Source organism: Olea europaea, unplaced genomic scaffold, assembly GCF_002742605.1.
Source record: "Olea europaea var. sylvestris unplaced genomic scaffold, O_europaea_v1 scaffold65, whole genome shotgun sequence".
NCBI classification, from domain to species: domain Eukaryota; kingdom Viridiplantae; phylum Streptophyta; class Magnoliopsida; order Lamiales; family Oleaceae; genus Olea; species Olea europaea.
In genome coordinates this window covers 65,366-88,395 of record NW_019264872.1, presented here as the reverse complement: position 1 = coordinate 88,395, position 23,030 = coordinate 65,366, and the positions used below count along the sequence as shown (strand labels likewise).

The 23,030-nt window shown below is 31.8% G+C and overlaps 2 protein-coding genes across 2 annotated transcripts; one reads left to right on the top strand and one right to left on the bottom strand.

The window, feature by feature from the left end:
- Window positions 1-359: 359 nt before the first annotated feature.
- Window positions 360-1,698, bottom strand: LOC111390114 (probable strigolactone esterase DAD2). Its single transcript, XM_023015112.1, has 2 exons — window positions 1,194-1,698; window positions 360-961 (listed from the first exon to the last, which is right to left on the bottom strand). The coding sequence occupies exons 1-2, from the start codon at window positions 1,562-1,564 to the stop codon at window positions 532-534; spliced, it is 801 nt and encodes a 266-aa protein (XP_022870880.1). The 5' UTR covers window positions 1,565-1,698; the 3' UTR covers window positions 360-531.
- A 13,549-nt stretch (window positions 1,699-15,247) lies between these two features.
- LOC111390091 lies at window positions 15,248-16,781 on the top strand. The gene is made up of 5 exons (XM_023015078.1): window positions 15,248-15,311; window positions 15,766-15,815; window positions 16,084-16,112; window positions 16,278-16,464; window positions 16,581-16,781. The coding sequence occupies exons 1-5, from the start codon at window positions 15,248-15,250 to the stop codon at window positions 16,779-16,781; spliced, it is 531 nt and encodes a 176-aa protein (XP_022870846.1).
- The last annotated feature ends 6,249 nt before the right edge of the window (window positions 16,782-23,030 follow it).

Here is a 23,030-nt window from a genome sequence, read left to right as displayed (position 1 = left end):
AACGAATAAAGGCACTAATTCAACAAGCGGTGCTTTAAGCTCCCGTTTGGCTATCATTAATTTTCATTTACACAATTTTTCATAAAACAATATTATACGTAAATCGAAATTTTTTCTTTTTTTTTCAAACTACTCATTTTTCAAAAAAAATACTATTCTACTTATTTTCATTTCTACAAAATGGGGCCGAACGGATGAGTCGTCGAGTACATTAAAAATAAAACTCGACAATACCTTCAAAATTATCTCATTTTTGGGAATCGACTATACGTTGACGTGTCCACTTTAAGTCGGCAAAATTTCATAAATGTCAAGCTAAAAGGATAAAGAAGAATTAAGAAAGAAAAGTAGAGAAACAATAAAACCAGAAAAAGGGGGACGCAACACGTGAAAGTCACGTGAAGATTCTTATTCCTTTTCTGCAAAAATCAGATAAACCCAAACGCTAGATATGATTCATGTCCAAAGCATATTCGCCACGTTTACATATATTCCCATGCGTTGCAATACAACTATTGGACCAACTTCACATCACCGGGCTAGAGCTCGCCGGAGTTCACGAGCCAACAAAGTTGGTGCACTCAGGTGTGGCAAATGCCCCTCCACGTTCAACATATGCACCGTGCTCCGCCCTCCGAGGTGGCTCTTTAGGTACGTCGCCACCGATGTCGGGACAGAAGCATCCCTGGTGGTCTGAATTATCGAACATGGCACTTTTACTAGGCCTAGTACTCCCCTCAGATCACTATTAAATACTGTGCGAGCGACGAACAGCGTTATGTCTGGCCTCATATTGAACAAAGTGCGGCTGAATTCTTGGACGGCCGCCGGAACATCCGCCCCCACCGCCAGCGGAGCAAAACCGTTGACCCACGCTTCGTAATTAGCCTCCATTGCGGAGAACACTTCCTCAATTTCTTCGTGTTCGAATCCGCCGTGGTAGTCTTTATCATTCAAGAACCTTGAATATAAAATTGAGGATTAATTTCGATCAGTATGGTCAAATAATCATGAATTACATGTTTGAAAATTGTGACACCACTTTATGGGAATTGAATTAGAACAAGAAAAGACACAAATTCCATCTTTGGCCTAGAAAAAACCCCTCCAACATTTCCTATTTTTTTCTCCGGCAAAAGAAATGAAACACATGTATATAGAATCAAGATAAGCAGCCACTTTATTGTAATTACCTTGGAGTGGCACCGATAAGGATAAGCTTAGTGAAGAGCTCAGGGCGTTTAATGGCGGCAAGAATCCCGATCATGGCCGAGACGGAGTGGCCGACATGGGCGCACTGGTTGATCTCAAGCGCGTCAAGTATGTTGAGGAGGTCATCGACGTGCGCGTCGAGGGAGGTGTAACGGCGGAAATCAAAGAAATCAGGGTTAACACTGCCGGCACAGACGAGGTCATAGAGCACGATACGATAATCGTGCAAGAAAAACGGCAGAATGCGCTGCCATGCGGATTGATCAGTGCCTAAGCCATGGGCTAAGACGAGGATATTCTCACCAGAGCCCACCACTCGCACGTTCAAAGCTCTTAGCACGCTTTGTCCCATGTTTTGACAAAGAATATGGTTTAAGATTAGTTGAATGAGTGGCTGTTGTGACTTCACAAGAATGAGCCACAGCCACTGTTTGCACTAAATAATGTTTGCGGGGGGTGGGTGGCTTGGGGGTTCACATAATTTAATGCTCTATGGAGACTTGGTGTAGTATTTATAATAAGATTTACAAGTATCTATCTACTGGGTAGGTTCTTACTTTGGAAATCTATGCTAACATGACTTGATTTTTTGTTTGAAAATGTCACAGTTGATTCTGGATTGGGTATTTTTGTTATATGAGTTAGGGTTTTTCATGTGCCCTAGCGTAATGGAAGTGTTCGATGAATTTTAATCGACTATTTGATGATAATTTCATACATCGTGTGAATAAATCCCATCGGCCGAAAATCAGTGACTGGTGTTCTTGGTTGAAAAGAATAGCTAGTTATTAGCATAATAATGAACCTCGACTATTTAAAAAAAAAAATGATTTAATAAAAAAGAGAGGGCGATTTGAACCTAGCCTCATTTGGTATTGATTAAAAGCAATTTTTTTTTATTTATAAAAGTTAATGAAATGTGTAATTAAAAATGTATTTTAAATCGTCTTATTGGATGGATTGTAGATGCTTCATGAAGCGTCTTTTCATTTTATACATGCTAGCTCCACTTTCTTCATTGAAATAGAGCTCTACTCTTTTAATTGAATCGTGTTAATTACAATTAGATGTCTAATTATGCTGCACACACCTAAAAACATACAAGTGCTGTTAACATTTTTATTTTCTATATGATACATAGGGGATATGGTCCATTATTTAAAATCCATCTCGCGATTTGAATAGGAACCTTAAACTAATTAAGCTGAAAAAACATTGATATTAGAAGTAGAACTTAAATATAAAATAAATAAATTCCATAAACTAAGTAAAAAATTATTGAAGCAATCGTGACATGATTTATGGACACTTATGACCATTGGAAGAGGGATAATGGTTGATTGAGATTTGACAAGCAAATAAATATTGTAGGAAAGCATGCAAATCGAGGCTAGTTAGGATGAAAGACGACTCTCCCTTATGTTTTGAAGTCACAACAACATAATATTTCTTGCAACAAATATCGCAAAAAAATTCGGAATACATACAATCAACTCAGATTGAACTAATCGGTGACAAAAATAGCATATGAAGTTAGATGATGGGTTACATTATTCGCTTGCCGCAATCTCAATCACCTTTATTTTATGTTTTTCATTTCGACATACGTTTTTATCCAACTATTTATCTATTTTGGCATGGAGGAGGCCCTTTATTAAATTGAGCATAACACCATTGGCTGATCTTTTTCTTTAACTTTTGAAGAAAAGAAAATTTTGTGTATATTCTTAATTTATCATTAATGATTTGATATTCTTCGTAAATCAATAAATTTTTTATTCTTTAAATTCAAAGTATTTTTAAAAGCGTTACCTGAATTAATGAATGATGAAACCTAACTAGTCAAATTTAACTTTTTTAACTAATCTATAATCATAAGTCATTATGTGAACATTAATATTCAGTATCTAAATCATTCCATTATAACTTTCTAACTAATCATAACTGCTTTGAACAAAATCTCCTATGGTCTCACTCAAGTTATCATGAATAGTAAATGAGATATATGCATAATGAGGATAACTATATATCGGTACACTTTTCTTAAAGTGTTCAACGATATAATTGTTCATATTTTTCTAAAAATTATTTATGCTTTCTTATGCCATTTATAATAGTAATTGATGTATTACGTGCATAGACGACCTTTTGAATCTATTGAAAGAACTTATTTAATAATACTAAAAATTATTCGAATGAAAGACGTGATTTGATATCTCATCCTTATCACATTCTTATTTATTTGTTCTTGACATGCCAACAGACATCCCTCCCACATTAAACGTGTATATTGTTTTGAGTTTATTGAAGGATTGCACTATTGTCAACCTAATATGTCCAAATCCTAACAATTATACCTCTAATAATATGTTATCTATGTTGCATATAGGAACTTGTTAGCACTTAAAACTCCTTGTAATCTTTATGCATGAGAAATATCAAACCAAGCTATGAAACTCTATCCAAATTTCATTTCATTCATCACACCTAAAAAATCACAAGTGCTTGTAAACTTGTACGGCCAGCTTTTATAATTACAAAATTTGTGAATTTGGATCTATCCTAGTAAAATAATATCAAACTCACATTATAACTACATATATATCACGTGTTTGAGATAATTTTTTTTTTAAATATATTGATAAAAATTAGTGGTGAATATATGGATAGTACTTGTGGGTCTTATGAAATATGCGGAATAAAAAGTGAGTTGATGTTTATAAAGATGAGTCAAATATGAATAATTCTATTTGCAGTCACTCGTTATCATGGTCGTCTTACGTGACATACATGTGATTGTCAATAATTTGATATATTAATGTAATAATTTTTTATTGCCTCATACATTAAACCATTAATCATCATATGTATGCCATGTAGAACGATTATCGTAATGAGCAACTGAAATAGTATTATTCGTCAAATATAGACTTAATCAGCTCATCACTTACCAATATAAGTTTCATCGAGTCCATTACTCCAAACTACAATTTTGACATTAAAAATCAATTAAACAAATTAAGAAAGCCAATTTAATAATAAATAGAAAATATATCTCAAAGATATCTTCCCAAAGGTGTTAAATTGTTAATAGTCGATATTAGCATATGATAATTCTTCTACGTCAAATTCAAAATCATACTAATGAAAATTAATGGGAGAGGACTTTTTCAACTAGCAGTATCAACTAATTATTTACTTATTAGTTAGTCATAACATTTTAATTACTTCTTTTGAAATTAAATGAAAAATTTGTTAAAAATGTTCAAGCGCAGCGGTGCAGAGACAGGATGAAAATTGGTTTCACCTACAATACTAAATTTTATGTACTATAGTCTCCTTTTAATTGATGTTCCTTAAAAAGAAAAAAGAAAAAGAAAAAAAAGGAGCAATCGTCCCTCCTTTTCTTCAACAATTAACAACCTTAATCATATGCCTTATTCACTCTTTTTCTCGCCATTACAAGGACAGTAGGGTTCTATATCGAAATTTCTCATTGAGATTTTCAAAAAAAAAATATACCTCTTCATAATGTCAAGATACTTGGACAGTAATGATTGTCGAGTTCACAAGTCGAACTTAGGGATATTAGTGAATTAGGGACTATATGAGAAAAAGTGTTAGTTGGACATGCTTGAGAAGCCTATGTCTCTAGTACTCATGTAACAAGCACATGATATATTATTGTTTCTCTTATAATTAAAAAAATAACTTTACTTCCCTCTAACATTTTATGCATTTTATGAATTCATTGAAAATAATAAATATATTAGGTGATCGCAATGGGGGAGTGTAAGGGTAACGACGAGAAACGAGCTGAGCAAGACGACTCAGTAGATGCAGTCAATTCTAAAGATTAGTCATGGCTTGATCTTGTGCACTTGTATGTTTAGACAAAAGTTTGACTTTTAAATAGATATTCTAATTACGTGTCAAATCAAATGGACCCTTATAAGTGGATCATATGGTCCAACTATTTTAATGTGGATGTCCTTTGAAGGAAAAGAAAATAATAATATAATATGAATAATATGAATTTATAATTTGATGATCAAGTCAATTCTACGAGTATTAGTCCATTTCACACTAGACTAGACAAGAATACGATTTAAATTCTCGATCACTTAAGCCTATCAAAATAGATAATATATATTAACATATGTAATCCTTGCGTCATTCCATTTTATTTAGAATTGAAAATAGAAATTGACGTATAATTTTAAAATTAATGAAAAAATGGTATAAAAGATCGTGATAAACAGTTTCTACAGATAGAGGGGAATAAAGATAATGAACAGGTTTTTGAAGGTAAAAGAGAATAACTAACAACTTTTTCCTTTCTCCTATTATCAAATTTGATGATGAAAGCTACCAAAGAAAGCCAACAAAAATGCATTAAGAAAATGGGAAGAGAAAAGATTTGGTGGTAGACAAAACTCAAAGATAAGACACTTTGTAAGAACACGACAACTGAGATGAATGGTTCCAATTAACCAACTAAATTTCATAATCGATTGCTATCCAAATGTTTTGTTCAAATTGTCAATTAAAATTGAAAGAAGCCATGCCCAAAACTATTCTTTCGAAGTTCATTTTACATGGAATATACACTGTTGAATGAAAAGACAGTAATAGTGGTAATATATAGAAGAATCTGATTCAATGGAGGTAGCAATTGTACCTCTAAAAAATATATTCTTGCTCCCTCTTCTTCTTGTTGCCGCATCCTATCCATACCCCTTCAATTGACAATCTTATCATCTAATTATGGTAGCACGCCTCTTCACGTATGGATAGGTTAAAATGTTTGACGAGTACACAATGTTATGTTTAAAAGCTGACGATGTTTAAACCCTAAAAAGATATCTACTCTAACAAAAATTAATGTTCTCGTTTCAAAGTTTACATGATCCTATGTTGAGTTTCTAATAATCGCACAAATTTGAAAGGGGCCTCTCTAATTTACTTTTATCGTTTCAGCCTTATAGTTTCCTCAAAATTTTCTTTGAAGTATCCTATGTAACTTAGGGTTTGGACTAGAAAAGTGTCTCATAAATGATAGTATTATAACGCATAAGAGTTATCGTTAATTGTAAACCACATTAAATATAATAATGTAAGTGAGGACACGAGATAGAAAGTAGAAGATAAGATGCAGGTGGGTTTGGGGCCCTATTGCCAACAACAATGGCATACTGAAGTACAATGACATTATCTATTTTTTTTTATTTATCTTTCTTTATTTGTTTTTTCTTCTCTCTCTCTCTCTCTCTCTCTCTCTCTCTCTCTCTCTCTCTCTCTCTCTTTTTAAGCTTTTATTCTATTTAATTCAAAATCATTCGCTATGTGGATGTGCTAGAAGTTTCCCGTGAGTATTTTTTTCTTCTACTTTTATTTTTTGGCTGAAGAGGATAATCTTCAAATTACAAGGTCTTTTATATCCAAAAAGAAATACAAGCTAATCATACAAGTTTTTTTTATGTATCTCTCGTTATTTGTTATTTCATCTCTCTCTCTCTCTCTCTCTCTCTCTCTCTCTCTTTAAGCTTCTATTCTATTTAATTCAAAATCGTTCGCTACGTGGACGTGCTAGAAGGTTTCCCGTGAGTATCTTTTCCTTATATAAGAAATAGTTTGATATCTATTACTTTTCACATCTCATATTTGTCTTTGTAAATCATTTCTAGAAGTAATTATGCTTTAGAGAAAATGAGCAACTTGTAGCTACTAAAAATAAACAAATTGTTTCTAAATATTTATATATACAACCAAAACTTGAATATGTAAATCAAGCATCAATTATAGTTGAATGATTAACCAAAATAAATAAAATTGCCCCTCATATACAATTGCTCCTCAACAGAAAAAAAATGTAATTTAGGAACTTATTTCTATTATTATGAGGGATATAATGATATGTATTGAATATCATTGAAGCAATTTTCAACAATATGATATCATATGAAAACATCACTTCAAATTTTTTTTTCTTTGACTCCCATTATTTTTCTCTAATTAAAAGAAGAAGAAGAAGTCTTGATGTCCTATTTTGATTCTTATATCATACTTGTGGCATAAAGAAGAGACATACATTATCCTTGTACTTATCAAGCATTCACATTGGTACCGCATTTCCTCTCCAATATTTAGAATGCTGACATTTTGTGCTCCTTTAATTGTCAATGTCAGTGATGATGTGCATAGAGCCATATATATTCAATTAAACCTGACTATCAAGGTTAGACATACGAGAACTTACTATCCACTTGGGAGCAAATCTAGGAAAGTAGTTCGGTCACTTGGGAATGGACAACCGTTACGACTAACATGAAACAACTCATAACATCCTTAACATGAAACAACTCATAACATCTTTAAATTTTTATACACAAGTATATATTATAAATTTTTCACATGAAAAGACGGACCAAGAAGACTTAAATTTGCAAATTAAAGAAGAACAAATAAGAAACTTAAAAACTAAAAAGCCTCGATAATGATTATCAAATTGTCACATATTACAAACATTTGAAACTCTTATAAGAGTGATAAAAACAAAAAAGCTAACTTTCCAATAGTTTTTCTATGCAAGATAGTTCTCATCTTTTCATTTCAACTTAATTAATAATGTTATCCTTATCATTTTCAATTTTATCCAACTTAGATTCTTTGGCTACTCAGCTTTAGCTCACAGAAGAAAGGATAAGTTGAATCCTAGGGCAATAAAATGTGTATTTTGGGGTACCCTGAGGGAGTGGTGAAAGGGGAAGAAAGCATTCAATTCATTTTAAGCGGAGAGATGTTGTTTTTAATGAATTAGAGATGCTGTATTGAAATTTTGAGCCAATATGCAGTGATAATAATAAAAATAAGGACCTAAATATCTTATTAGATACTTACGAGGTCCAAATTGAGGTGAAGCCAATTGATGTCTCAGATTTTGAACGTCCACAACTTGAAATTCACAAAGAAGGAGAAGAACATGACACCTTAGAAGGTGAAGACAATGATTCAATTTCAAACTCTGAATGTGGACCTAACACTAATCCTCATACTAAAACGGATTTAACTACCTATCAATTGATTAGGGATAGAACAAGAAAACAGACTAAACCCAATTCAAAAAATACAAGAAAAATGAGTTTGGCCGACCAAAAAATTGGTCACTAATGGTCCATTATCAGCAACTAAAACTAATCCCCCAAATAGAAAATATTGGATGACAGCTGGTCGCCAAAATCAAGCCAGCTAAGGTTTTCATTGACCAAAATACAAGTTAGTCGGTAAATATAGATGTATTTACTTGCCAATACCATATTGGTCGTGAATTACAGAACTTTTGTGGAAAATATATTTGGGTCGGTAAAAGTCTAAATGAAGTCGGAAAAATATATAGGCTGACCACAATCATTGGTTGGGAAAAAATATACAATTTCCGACCAAGAAAATTTAAGCAAGTGAATCTTAACCTTGTAGTCCACATTTCGTGACTGGTTTCAGTTGGTTAATATGATTTTACGTCATTATTTTTTACAAATAGTGCAGTAATGTAAATATCAAAATAGATTGAAAGCCCAACTCAAACACAATGCACCAACAAAAATTTAAAATCAAGAAATATCCGAAAATCACAAAGCAATAGTCACAATTTAAAAGCCAGTAACAAGGTACATGAAAGGCAAAATAATATGTTATATCTTTACAAGTTAATTCTACTTCCAAAATATAAGTAACTACAAGTACATGTAGTCCAAAATAGTAGCACAGGCAATAGAAAGCCTAGTCATGTTCCAAAATATGAGAAGATCAGTGGACTCCAAATAGTAGCATAAACTATAATATAGAATCAACCCTATAGTAGCAAAAGTAGTGTCAAGGACCTGAATCACAATCTCATTAGTAGTGAGTTATACTCGACTCTCACTCTGATCTCCGTTAATGTGTACCTTTTGTGTGGATTGCATGTCTACCATCTCCTTCTGCATGATATTAGAAAAGTATTTATGCAAATAAGAAAATAAAATATTTGTTCCATTAAATAATAATAAAGTTGAAGGCGTGTATTTGTTCATTATATATTTTTCCTCTACCACATGATCATGGGCAGACCCAAGGGGGGTCATGTGACCCCAGTGGTGGATCTAGAATATCGGGTCTGTTAGGGTGACCGTTGACTCTCGACGGCTGTAATAGTAAGATTGTTTATTAATAGTTAGTTAAATAATATTAAAAAATTGTAAATCAAATAATAAATACATTAAAAATGTAAAAGTCATATACATCTAAAAATATAATCCTACACAACCCAAAACAAGGAGAAAAAAAATACATTTTCCAATAATATATGCATGATCAAGTTTCAAATTATTTTAAGAACTTAAGCGAGATAATATGAAGTTTATATGTAAAGCATGATTAAATGGTAAAGATAAGCTCTGAGTTTAGGTGAAGGTTATGTAAAATTTTGAAAATAATGATTTTTAAAATTAGAATAATTTTTAATCTCAAAAGAAAGTGTTTTTCGAACTTCTAAAATAATAAAAAGTAACACTTAAATTGTCTAAATTTGAATTTCATAAAATATATTGAAAGACATAACAATAAAAGTATATATATTATGAAGTAATAATTTGAGTCAATAACTTTTTTAAAGAAATTGTCTTGAAAACTAATAATATAAAATTATTTAGTCATTATTTATTATATTAAAAATTAAAAAAAAAATTGGGAGCACATGGAATTAAACCCCATACCTCTCACATACAAAAAGAAGAACCCCTACCATCTCAGCTACATTTCGTTCAAATAAATATTAGGCTAATTATTAATTAATATCGATTTATTATGTACTATGTTTAGCAACTAAAAGGAAGGGTGCTATTGAAGAGAATCGAACCTCTGTAAATGACATGCAAAAATAACGCCCGTCCAATAGACCTACCCATTGTTTCAATGTCAATTGATACAATAAATGTTATATATATATATATATATATATATATGACGGAATCTAGCACAGGAGGCCGCGCCCGCTCGCCAGGTGTTGGATCCGCCCCTGTGTGACCCCCCCAACTTTTGAGATTTGAATTTTTTTTTTGATACGTTCTCTTTGATATAAATTGAAATCTAAATTTTAATATAAATAAGAGTTAAAAATTAATTTTAATAACATATTTCATGGAATCCTTAACTTTTTAACTTTTATCAAAATATACTAAAAATTTAATTTTAACCTCTACCAAACAAGGACAAAATCACAATAAATTTGAGTTTTTTTCTTTTTTCTCTTGCTCTATCTTACGCTCACCCTCAAACCTTTTACCAAAATTTTAACTTTTCTAATTTTTTAAAATTTTTCTATAATTTTTCTATAAATTATCATATCTACCACAAATTTTCACTTTCCAATCAAATTTTCAAATAATTAGAACCTAAATTTGTAATTTCTTTTATCATATTTGTGTACATAGAATGTGACCGAATTGATTATATTCAATTTAACTTATATTTAAAGAATTATTTTTATTTGATTGAATATTGGTTATATGTTTTTCTTTTGATAACTTGAACTGATTATTTGTATTAAATACAATATAGATTTTTTAAATATAAATATGTATTTTCTTATGATGAGCAAAATATTAATAAAATGATCCAACGGATGAAAAAAATGAGCAAAATATTAATGAAGAAATATTTTTTAAATGTAAATCTGTATTTTCTGGGTCAATTATAAATCATTTATAAATGAAGAACAAAGCATTCGATTTGTAAAGATTTTGATTGTTCCCTCCTAACTAAAATCTTTGCATCCACCCCTGCACATGATAGATTCAGTCTTTGATATCATTATAATGTGTATTCTAACATAGCTAATTTTTTTTTCTGGTCTCCCGTTTCCATTATCCTATTAGAACATGTAAGAATAAGATTCAATTGACTTGAAGCTATTCCCTAATAGAAATGTATTTACCTTTCTTCTTACTTACCCTTATAACCTGACATTGAATAAATGATCTACAACCAGAAAAATGGGTGAATTCTTGTTTGGATCTATTGTCAATCGTTACCTTATATATTTTCAGTATTGTACAACTAAATAGAAATGAAAATAGTCAATGTACTAAATTAGTTAACAAATGTACATAAATTCATGTAAAACTAAATAAAATTGCACTTGAAACACTCATTTTCCAAATTGCCACACAAATAATCCAAATCAACCCAATGATAGACTTCTTTAAGTTTATTTGCAGTCCTATTAGCCATTGGTTGGTCTAGATACTCCTTGTAGTATGTGTTTAGCTTACATCGAAACTCCATAAAAGAAGTGGCCATTGATTTTGTAACATACCAAAATTTTACTACTTGTTAGATTTAAATTTAGGACTTAAGTTTGCTATTATTGAAGTTTAATGACGTTACTGGTTACAGGCCTAAGCTAATGATCTTATTAGTTATAGACCAATAGTTTGAAGGCCTAAATGGTAAGTTATTTTGAAAGTTAGATGAAATCATGTGTAAAACATATGCAAATATGCCACTGATCTTGATTAAATATGATTTATTGATCACATGCCTTATTTACACTACATTTCAAGCTGATCGTTTGATTTCTAGAAAGTGGACAGGATCTTGAACAAGTAATATAGTAGTGCGTAGAATATCGAACCCATGACGACGAAGTATTTGATTGAGTTCAAATTAAAAGTAGCCTTAATTGAATAGCAACAAGTTTTGAGTTTTCTACACTAATAAATAAGTTATCAATTAAACTAGAAAGTGATTTAACTGGTTTTTCAAATATATGAAAGTATTGCTAAGATGTTGATTCCCACTTGCTAATCCATTTTTAGCAAAACAAATTAAGGTGACAGTTTGTAGTCATTCTTGTTGATCAATACTCCTAATTTAATTGAAAATCTCTCTTGATTGTTGTCAAATTATTCCCCTCATGTGATTTTCCTATCTCTAAATGAAAGATAAAAACATGATAAATTCATTAAATAATCTCGAACCTTACAATATTTATTAGTTTTAGCTAAAAACCTATTATCTCTCTAAAAAACAATAGCTTCGAATAAGTCATCTCAATTAGTAGAGAAGTCAATGAAAACAATAATAAACATCTAAGAAAACATAGATACTAAACGTCAAAATAATTAATTAATACCAAAAATCTCATAACAAGGGTAATCTCATCCTAGCAATGTAAATATCTAGCAAAACATATTGAAATTACAAGAAATCATTAAAATCTTAATAAAAATCACCCGAAATTTGAATAGTTGAAGAGAAACGATGGATTCTTAATAACTTTTAAGTTTCCTTCCAACCTTTGTGCAAATTTCCTGGTATGAAGTCTCCTTGATAATCTTCTTGCAATTTCTTGGTAGAATTCCCTTACAAACTTGACTTTTGCTCTTCTTTTTCAATATGATTCTCTAAAAATCTCCTTGTTCTTAATGTTTTTTGTGCATAAAAGATGCTTTATAATGTGTATGTAACGTTCTGATATTTATAAGGCTCGTATTTGGGTCAACATGTCGCTTAAAACCTTGTCAAATTGAGTTTTAATCGTATAAAGGAACTTGAGATTCGGTCGAAATCTTGTACTATGTGGTCGCATCCGCATATTACATTGGGATGCGACCACATAGTTCACTCGTTGAACACAATATTTCTCCCTACATGTATGGATGTGACCGCATGAATTTTTAAACTATGTGACCCCATAGTTATAGTCTCTTTTTTTTTTTCTTCCATAGGACAACCTTCAATATTTTGATTATATATTTCTCTCCTGATATCCGATTGAGGTGAATGAAAGTTGGTTGAAAAGATAACTCAAAGGGCTACAATTCTATCATAGATATATATTTTTTTTCAATTCGAAAATTTGCTATGCAAAAAATGGGTCTCGAACAAAAATTGAAAATATGAAGCATAACTTTTTCACCTGAAAGTTGATATGCAATAATACTTTGACTATATTTCATCCCTTTGACTTCTTTCTTCATCCGATTGACCCCTGACATTCTTGAATCTTCATCTTAAGGTTTTACACAACTTTTTAGTATTTACAATTTAGTCCCCAAACTTTTATTTTTTGCTTCATTTAAGCCCTTTTCTCTTGTAATCGCGTTCCTTTATCTTCCAGTTGTGTCCAATTAAAGTTTTGACATCTTCGATCTTCATTTCATCATTCCTCTCATCTATGAATTATTTACAACTTGGTCCCTATCTTTTGGATTTCACTCCTTTTTGGGTTTTTCTTTCGTTTCTTCCGATTTTTTGTTCAGCCATTGAATTTTACTTATTTAACTCAAAATAGAACAATTTAAACTATATTTTATCAGAGGAGCAACTAAATATTGTAGTTTAAGGCATTGATTTAATAAGTGCATAAAATACACTTTTCAAATATTCTGAACTTAAACATTTGTTTGTCCTCAAACAAAACCATCATCTAAATAACAACAAACGCACAATCATGTAAAGATGTTTGGTTAGACAATCCTGCTTCTTACCTTAGAATTCAGACAATCCTGCTTCTTACCTCAGAATGCAAGATTTTGGTGTTAATTCCACAAACATGCTTTAAAGTCACAATACCAAATCGATATCCACTCTTTCAATAAAAAATTGAAGTGTGTGTAAAGAATTAAGTAACCAACCATGACTGCACAAGTTATCTCAATTCTCGACTCCATGTGGTCAAATATATCCTTTCATCTCTCGTATAATTCATACCCCTCCAATTATTTTTCTTTTCACTCGTACCCAATGTGTAAACTAAGGTTGAATTTTTCATTACTATTTTCACCCTCTCTAGTTGAGATGGACGTCACTAGTTGTAAGTCAACACATCAATGAACAATGATTCTTTAATTCCTTGATTGTTTCGACTTCCAAGACTCAACTAGATTAATTATCCTTCATCAAAATTCAAATTTCCTCAAACAAGTATTTGGAGCTTAACCTAGGCATTTAATGCTCTTTGCTTTTTATGCACTTGCTTTTTCTGATTTTCAAAAGTTCATTTTTTTTTGTTATTCTCTCCCTTAAGTTTTCTAGATAATCTATGTATCATTCTTTAGACCGATGACTCCAAAATCAGATGACTTTAAGGTACCAAGTTGTAAGATACCCTTACAGGCTTACTAATCCTAGTAAAAAAGGCTTCGAAGAAAACAATATTTTTGTTTCAAGTGCAACTTTATCGCTGATTGCTCTAATTGATTTTGTAACGAGCTTTAGATCGATAATTCTTAAGTCAGATGACTTTAGGGTACTAGGTTTTAAGATATCCTTACGAGCTTAGTTACTCGAATAAAAAAGGTTTAAAGAGAAGTTTCACAGTTCAACAAAATTTATGCCTTGATCCGTGTAATGCCAATCATTAAACATACATTCGAGCATACTAACCTCTAACTTAAGACTTTCACCCAATTTTATCTCATTTATCTAAGACAATCCACAGAATTTTTTTTCTTTCACACAAGGAATGCACATTCACATCCATATCTTCCTATAACGGTAAAATCACCCCAAAGTAAACTAAATTTGGTCTAAAAGGTTACTACTTTAGGATAGTTTTAGGAATGGTCTAATATGTTCAATCTTTCAATCTGTTTTGTATATGACTTGTTGCATCATGATATAAAACACAATTCTTGTGCACGTATAATATCAAATTCTCAAGGCTAAGCATCAGTCAATTTAAGCACGCAACATATCCACAATCTATAGATCAATACCAAATCTCACATTAAATCATCATTGTCGACTAGACTATCCAACCCACACATGCACACACTCTAATAAAGGAAAATACTTTTGAATTTTTTTTTGAAGTAATACTAAAAACAAACACAATAAAACACACAAACATACAGAAAAATAAAAAATTATTATCATTTTGTTCACCCCCAAACTTAAAACTGACACTATCCTCAATGGCATGAAATATAATTACACACATAAGAGGGTAGGGAAGAAAAGGAAAATGGTAATCCTCGAATTTCTCTGTTGAATGTGTGAGGCACTATGGGCGATGGCTAGACAATCTCTTTCAGCACGTTTTTTCTTTGGTCAATGTTAGTTTAAGTATTTCATGACGTCATGTTCCTGCACATAGTGATCAAATTAAACATTAAAGATCAAATAGCCTAGAATGTATGTTACTTAGCCCAAACAATCGAAGTAACCAACAATAAACTTAAGGGCCTACGGTAAAACATGATAGGATGGTGATACCTATAAATTGAAACGTGCCTCAGTCTAATGCAAACTAATAATAAATCTATATGTAATACAATATAGAAAGCAAAGTAAATAAAAGAAAAATGGGATTTCCTCCCGATAAGCACTTTGTTTATAGCCTTTAGCTTGATTGTACGGAGGGATTGATCATGGTGATTCATGTTAGAATCCTGTAACCTTACACTCCTTGTAATTTCCATCTTTACATCATCCTTTTGCCCTCCAAATTGTAAAAGAAATGTGAATTTTGGTTGGAACGAGTTGTGTTCCTTGGGCATGTTATTACAGCTCAAGAAATAGAAGTTGATCCAAGCAAAGTAGAGACAATTCTGAATTGGGTGAGACTAATTGTGTCAGGAAAATTCACAGTTTTTTAGGTTTAGCCGGATATTATAGGGGATTCATCGAAGGTTCTGAAAGATATCTGGACCATTAACACAGTTAACTCGTAATGGTGCAAAATTTGCCTAGACCAAAAGTGCAAGCATAGTTTTGAAGAGTTGAAATAGAGATTGGTGAACACATATGTTTTATCCATACGAAAAGGGACAAAAGGTTTTATAACCTATAGCGTCTAAGCATGGTTTGGGATGTGTCTTGATGCAGCAAGGCAAGGTGATCGTATATATGTCAAGGTAATTAAAGTAATATGAGCATAATTACCCTACTTATGACTTGAGATTTTTGCAGTCATTAATACCCTAAAAATTTGGACACACTACATATACAGGATCAAGTGTGACATTTATACAGATTCTCAAATACATTTTCACTCAGAGAGAATTAAATATGAAATAAAGGAGATGGCTTGAGTTAGTGAAGGACTATGGCTGCGAAATCCATTATCAACTAGGCAAGGCAAATGTGGAAGTAGATGCCTTTAGTAGGAAGATGATGGGTCAAGTGGGGATGTTGACCACACAAAGTCCTTTATGGAAGGAGTTCAAGCGATTAAATCTTGAGTTTGTCACGGCTCCACTTAATGTTGTAACTTAAATGATACCATTTCCGTCCGACTAATACTTCGTGACAAATTTAAGATTCATCAAAAGGATGATCAATCCTTGGAGTTTATTGAGGTTGAGATAAAGGCATGAAAACAGAAGGACTTCACAATAACTAAAGATGAGGCATTGTGCCATCACGGACGACTATGTGTACTGGACTTCAAGATGTTGAAAAATGAATTATTGAAGAAGGCTCACTTTGCTCCATATTCGATGCATCTAGAAAGTACAAATATACCGAGATCTAAAAATGGTGTTTTGGTGGAGAGGAATAAAGAAGGACATAGCATTGTATGATGAAAGATGTTTGATATGCTAACAAGTGAAGGCCGAACACCAATGGCCATCAAGATTACTACAACCATTAGATGTTCTAAAATAGAAATGAGAACGTATGACGATGTATTTTTTTGTAGGTTTGTTGAAATCAGTAAAAGGCCAGGACGCCATTTGGGTTATTGTTGATCGATTAACTAAGTCTGGTCATTTCTTACCTATCTACATGACATTTTTATGGACCAATTTGTGCAATTATACGTTAAGGAAGTGGTGAAGTTGCATGGTGTACTAGTTTCAATTGTATTGGACAGAGATTTAAGTTTCACATCGATTTTTGAAAGAGTTTACATCGGGCTATAGGAGGAAAATTAAACTTTAGTATAGCTTTCCACCGTCAAACAAATGGTCAATCTGAGCGACAATTCAAACATTAGAGGATATGTTTCGATCGTGTTTTTTAGAGTTTGGTGGACATTGAGAGAAATATCTACCTTTAATTGAGTTTGCTTATAACAATAGCTATCACACCTCTATTAACATGGCACCCTATGAAGCATTGTATGAGAAGAATGCAGATCACTAGTTCATTGGGACGAGGTTGGTGAGCATGAGATTTCGGGTCTGGAGATTATTGAACAGACTATGCAGGATATTGAGAAGATTTGTAATAAATTAAAATCGCTCAAGACAGACAAAATGCTATGTAGATAAGAGAAGAAAGGGCTTGAAATCCCTTGAAAGTGAAAAAAGTATTCCTAAAAGAAGTGCCTACGAAAGGAGTATTACGTTTTGGTAAGGATGGAAAGTTGCAAGCAAGATTCATTTGCCCGTTGGAAATTTTGAGGCGCATTGGAAGTATAGCATATCGGTTGGCCTTATACCCTGAACTCTCAGTAGCACATGTGTATTTTGCATATCCATGCTTAGGAAGTAAATCCTTGATCCAAGCCATGTAGTGAATCATCAATCAATTGAGTTACAACGTGATATGAGTTGTAAAGAAGAACTAGTCGAAATTATCAATCAAAAATTTCATACACTTAGAAACACATGATTCCTTTAGTAAAAATGTGAGACAAGTACCCACAACTCTTCGAGAAATTCCAATGTAAATTTCGATGGCGAAATTTATTTTAAGGGGGTAGATTGTAACATTCCAAATTTTTATTACTAGTTAGATTTAAATTTAGGACTCAAGTGCACTATTATTAAAGTTTAATGACCTTATTGGTTATTGGCATGGTTTAATGACCTTACTAGTTATTGACCAATAGTTTGAGGGCCTAAATAGAAAGCTATTTTGGAAGTTAGATGAAATTATGTGTAAAACGTATGTAAATATGTGAAGTGATCTTGATTGAAGATGATTTATTGATCACGTGCATTATTTAGACCACATTTCAAACCAATGTAATTGACTTGACCACGCAAATAAAGAAAATTGATTTAATTACATGCATTATTTACACCAGTTTTAAGCCAAGTGAATTAATTTGACCTGATGATTAAAGGTATTGAGTTGATCATTTTCATGACAATATACCATTTATACATTGACTATGCCTAACATCTAGCAATTTCCTTTTACTTTTCAACACATGATCAAGAATTTAACACTAAACAACCCCTCAACAACTATTTATACACGCTTCTTCTCTACCTCTATAACTTTGTCTCTCCACATCCTCTCTTTCTCTTGTCATTTTTATATTAAATACAATCGTACACTTATACAATCACACATAAATAACTCCTTTTATCATTTTGAATTGTTCAGTGAAAAGGTAAATTGTGCTTTATGTTTATGGTGGCTATTGTGTATGTATATAATATTTCTAAGACAATCACACATAAATAACTCCATGTTATGTATTGTTTATTAAGAATGAACCGGCGTTTAGTAGCGCTAGCATGAGATTGAAGACCATATAAATTTGGTCTAATTTTCGTGTCTCCCTATACAAATTATGAATTTTTTGTAGAAATGCATATATGAATTCATTATCCAAGCACTCTTATTAAGAAGTAATTGACGATTCGAGGCGGCCGGAATGGAGATGGCTTATGGCGGCAAAAGTTTCAATAATAAAATTATTATCTTGTCAAGCTATTATTATTTCATTTGATTTTAAATATTTTAAGTTATTTCTTATTTCAAGTTAATTTAGTAAACTCATTATATTATTTGAATTTTTGTAAATGCTTTAATAATTTATATAATTGTGTTGAATATTCTTTAAATTAGTTTTAATTTATGATTTCGTGATATTCAAATTGTTAAGGATTCGGGTCGTCATAGATTTCTTCATGAACTCTTTAAGAGTAGCATATTTATCATAATGTACGTAAAAAATAGCATATATATAGCAATATATAGTGAGTGAAAATAAATATGAATAGACCATGAACTAATGCATAAAAATCTTGCTCTATGCTATCTTTCAAATTCCATTATTCATTTGTATGCTATAATATTTATTATGCTAAGCAACTTTGATATAGTTTAAGCAATTCAATAAAATTGCCCAATACTATACAACATCTATGTAATTCCACAGGTCTGTCTATTTGTGGCATTTGATCATGTTGAAAATAAATGAACCAATAAATAAATGAATAAATAAAACAAGTTAAGTTAGGTCTTATTTCCCCGCCTACTCCTCGAATGGTTCGACATCATCCTACTCCAAGTGATTGCAACCGTATAGTTTGCAACAAAACAATAAAGTTACCTACACTTCGTCATAAATAGGGGATTTTTCAGATTCAATCACATATCTCCAAAATATCTTTTAGAGAGGTGCAAATATTTGGGCACAACATCTTATTTCAGATACAAACTACCTAGGATTAGGACTAGTAGGTTGCCCATCAGTGTCTTTGTACATGACATCTAGCTTCCATTGATTGGCCTTGACTTTCTTGGATATGCCTAAGTGGTAAGTATGACTGTCTTGCCTACGCTCGAGTAGTACCCCTGCAGGTGTCAAAAGAATATGATGTTAATAAAAAAGAAGTAAGAACTGAATAACTCAATCGCAGAACTACATATCTATGTGGGCACAGTGGTTGGTGTAGGTAGGTTAATAGGTGCATGTGCATGCTTGGTGTAGTCATCAGCTGCGTGATAGGACTAGTCATAGGTCTTGGGGATGATGACTTCTTTACCTTCTTCATTTCAAAATAAAATCAAAACAAGAAAATATTAAAATGTATATACGAAAATCTTATAATGATCACAAAAAGAAATTACCATTTATTATATGTTGAATTGTGGTCCAAATTTATTTGGGTATTAGTTTTTAGATGAAGAGATCTTGAAGAAGTTAAAGATTGATTAAGGGGAAGAAGTCACCACATTTTAGCTCACTAAATGCTCGTCTCTTGCTCGAGCGTTCACAACAGGGTGACCGTTGCTCGCTTGTCGTTGCCTAGTGCTTAAGTTAGCTAATATAGGAAGTGTTAGAATTAAGATGTTTAATGGATGGTTAGGACTCTTGATGAAATGAGGCGTATCCCAAATTTAAAGATAAATCTGATCTCCTTGGGTATTCTTGATTCAAAAGGATATAAGTATACTGGCGAAGGTAGAGTACTGAAGATTAGTAAAGATGCCCTCATTGTATTACAGGGACAAAGAAGGTCCCAATTATATGTCTTGTAGGGTTCTATAGAATTATTGGAAAATAATCAGAATAAATTAAGTTCATTGGTGGATATTCGGTTTGGTAATGGAGTTTGTTTTGGGGTCTACATCGAAGAACAATCTTAGTCGAGTTCAGAGGTTATGGGTAATGTCACTTTGCCACCACCAATAGTGTCATCGTATTAAATTGCTAGATACAAAACCAAGAGAAATATTAGGCCTCCACAAACTTATATGTTAGTCGATTTAGTGGCATATACTTTAATTGAATCTAGCAAAGGGAGTGCTTTTGACCTATTTGGTAATTTGTGAATTATTTGCGATTTTGTTGCTCATAGTGATAATTAGAGGGATTTTGGTACTTGAGGTATTTCTACTGAGCAATGCAAGGGTTAGATGATTGAGTTTGTTCTAGTTAAATTTTGTAGAAGATGAGAATTTTTTGTTAGAGAAGCTTTTTTTAGCTAAAGAGCCATTGGTTTGTTCCTTGCAGTCGAATTCGTCTCCAGGTGAAATTTTTTTGAATCTTCATCATATTTTGCTCGTTGAGCGCTCATCTCCCGTTCAAGCACTCAAAATAGGATGACTGATGCTCACTTGTAGCTTGCTTGGCGCTCAAACGATATTGCGGTGCTCGCTGCCCACGAGGCAAGCTATTGAGAAAATATTATTTCCTTATTTTTGCTCCTTTTTTCCCTCTTTCCAACTAGAATAATTCTCTAGTGTCCTATATATACTCCACGAAATTCTTAGCTTTTATATGACTTTGTATGAGTTTTAGGAATTTAGAAGATATTGTAAATGTAAAATTTTGTATTCTTTCTTCATCATAATGCCCTTGTTTGAGCCCCATTTTTGTGAAGAAAATGAATTTTTGAATAGTGTATTGATGGAAAATGTGTGGTTAAAAAAATAAGGAAAAGTTTTTTATTTGCGTATAATATTATTTTATTGAAAAATGTGTGGTTGAAATGATGTCAAATCACTGTTGAAGAATGTATTTTGGTTGAAAAATGGGGCTCAAACAAGGGCAATAATTTCTTCATTCCTCTGCTAAATTTCTTGTGTGCTTCTTATATTGTAATGGCCACTTAATATTTTGTCATATATCTTCTTATTCTCTAACAAATGATGTCAACGCATATAATTCCTTAGTTAAAGTTCTTAACACTATAAATAGTAGGTACTTCAATCACTGTTGCCATCTAGAAAATTAAAAACTGAAAAAATCATTGCATTTTTTTAGTTTATCTAGGATTTTATTTCGAATTCGAATAGTCGCCTACCTATTTACGCATCAGCTTTCACCCTTATTTCAGTTTTTACGTGCCACTTTGGCTCTCCATTATTTTCTTCCAATGATTCATATATAATAAGAAGTGTAAGTGTAGAGCACATTGTATTTACATACATGGTCAAGAATGTAATGGTATCATTGCTACTTTAGCTATCGGTTAATAGGGAAAATATTATGTCATATAAATGAAGCAATAGTAGAAGAATTCGTAAGCATAAACATAATGTAGCATGTTCACGTCAAAATGAAATTGAGAGAGGCACTTCATTTTTACTTCTTTCAAAGAGTATAGAATTCCCAAAAAAAAAAAAACAGAAGAAGAAGAAGAAAAGACAAGTAGACAAGGATTCAAATAAGTGGAAAAAGATTGTTCATGCATAGTTTACGAATTTCATAATCTTTGTTTAGAGCTTGAGTTAGTTTGATAAACCATATTTTGATTAGTAGGACCGAAACTCTACAATCCCAAAACACGATTCTAAGATGGTATTAATGTTGGAATGCGAAAGTTGAATTATTTAGAAATTAAAATTTCTTTAATTCAATTAAATAATATCATCTAGATGTTCACGTTTACGTTATATTAAGAATAAAGAATTCGAATTTTTAGCTAAGTTGGATGATCAACCATTGAATTGATTCTGAACCACAAACTTAGAGCCCTTTTTAATTGTAAGAACTTGATGTTTCAAACCTCCAAGTCTTTTATAGTATTATCCAAATTAAAGACTACATTGATGGGTGAGCACCTTCTTTTAATTAAATCAAAAAATCAATTCTTGAATTGGACAATTGATAAGCAAGAAAATAAATATTTTCTCTCTCTTTTTTCTCTCTCCAAATTTGAATTCTATGGAATTATGCATAATGAGCGTTGTAAGATTTTTGTGTCCATCTAGTCTCTATTTAGAGAGATAAAGATGTCACAATCCATATACAATAACAATTCTACATTCAAATAAGAGTTCTAGTAGGAATTTTAATTAAAGCCCAAATCCAATTAGTTTACATTTAATTATATGAGTAGTTCTAGAACTTCAATTAAAATTATAATTAAGTTTACAACTTTCATAGTAATTACAACAACGTACAAAACTTTATTGTAATCACAATTAAGTCCAAAACTATTATGATTAACGTAATTAAATTTCAATACTTTATGGAGCTCCTACAAGGACTTGATCGGACATATATTATCTAACATCCAATAATTAAATCCCGTCTAGTCGACCCTAGACCACTCAATCTAATTATTAACCTTTATTTTTTTTGCTAAAGGCAAAAGACTAAGCTCTTGGAATATATAAGATCACAAAAGTCAATA

Bases quoted from the DNA above. Each gene is read 5' to 3' on its own strand.
- LOC111390114 (XM_023015112.1), bottom strand. From the start codon at position 1,564: ATGGGACAAAGCGTGCTAAGAGCTTTGAACGTGCGAGTGGTGGGCTCT. The intron at 962-1,193 runs GTAATTACAATA...TTTATATTCAAG, and splicing joins CTTATCGGTGCCACTCCAAG to GTTCTTGAATGATAAAGACT.
- LOC111390091 (XM_023015078.1), top strand. From the start codon at position 15,248: ATGTGTGAGGCACTATGGGCGATGGCTAGACAATCTCTTTCAGCACGT. The intron at 16,113-16,277 runs GTAATTAAAGTA...TATGAAATAAAG, and splicing joins GTGATCGTATATATGTCAAG to GAGATGGCTTGAGTTAGTGA. The intron at 16,465-16,580 runs GTAACTTAAATG...GCATGAAAACAG, and splicing joins TCACGGCTCCACTTAATGTT to AAGGACTTCACAATAACTAA.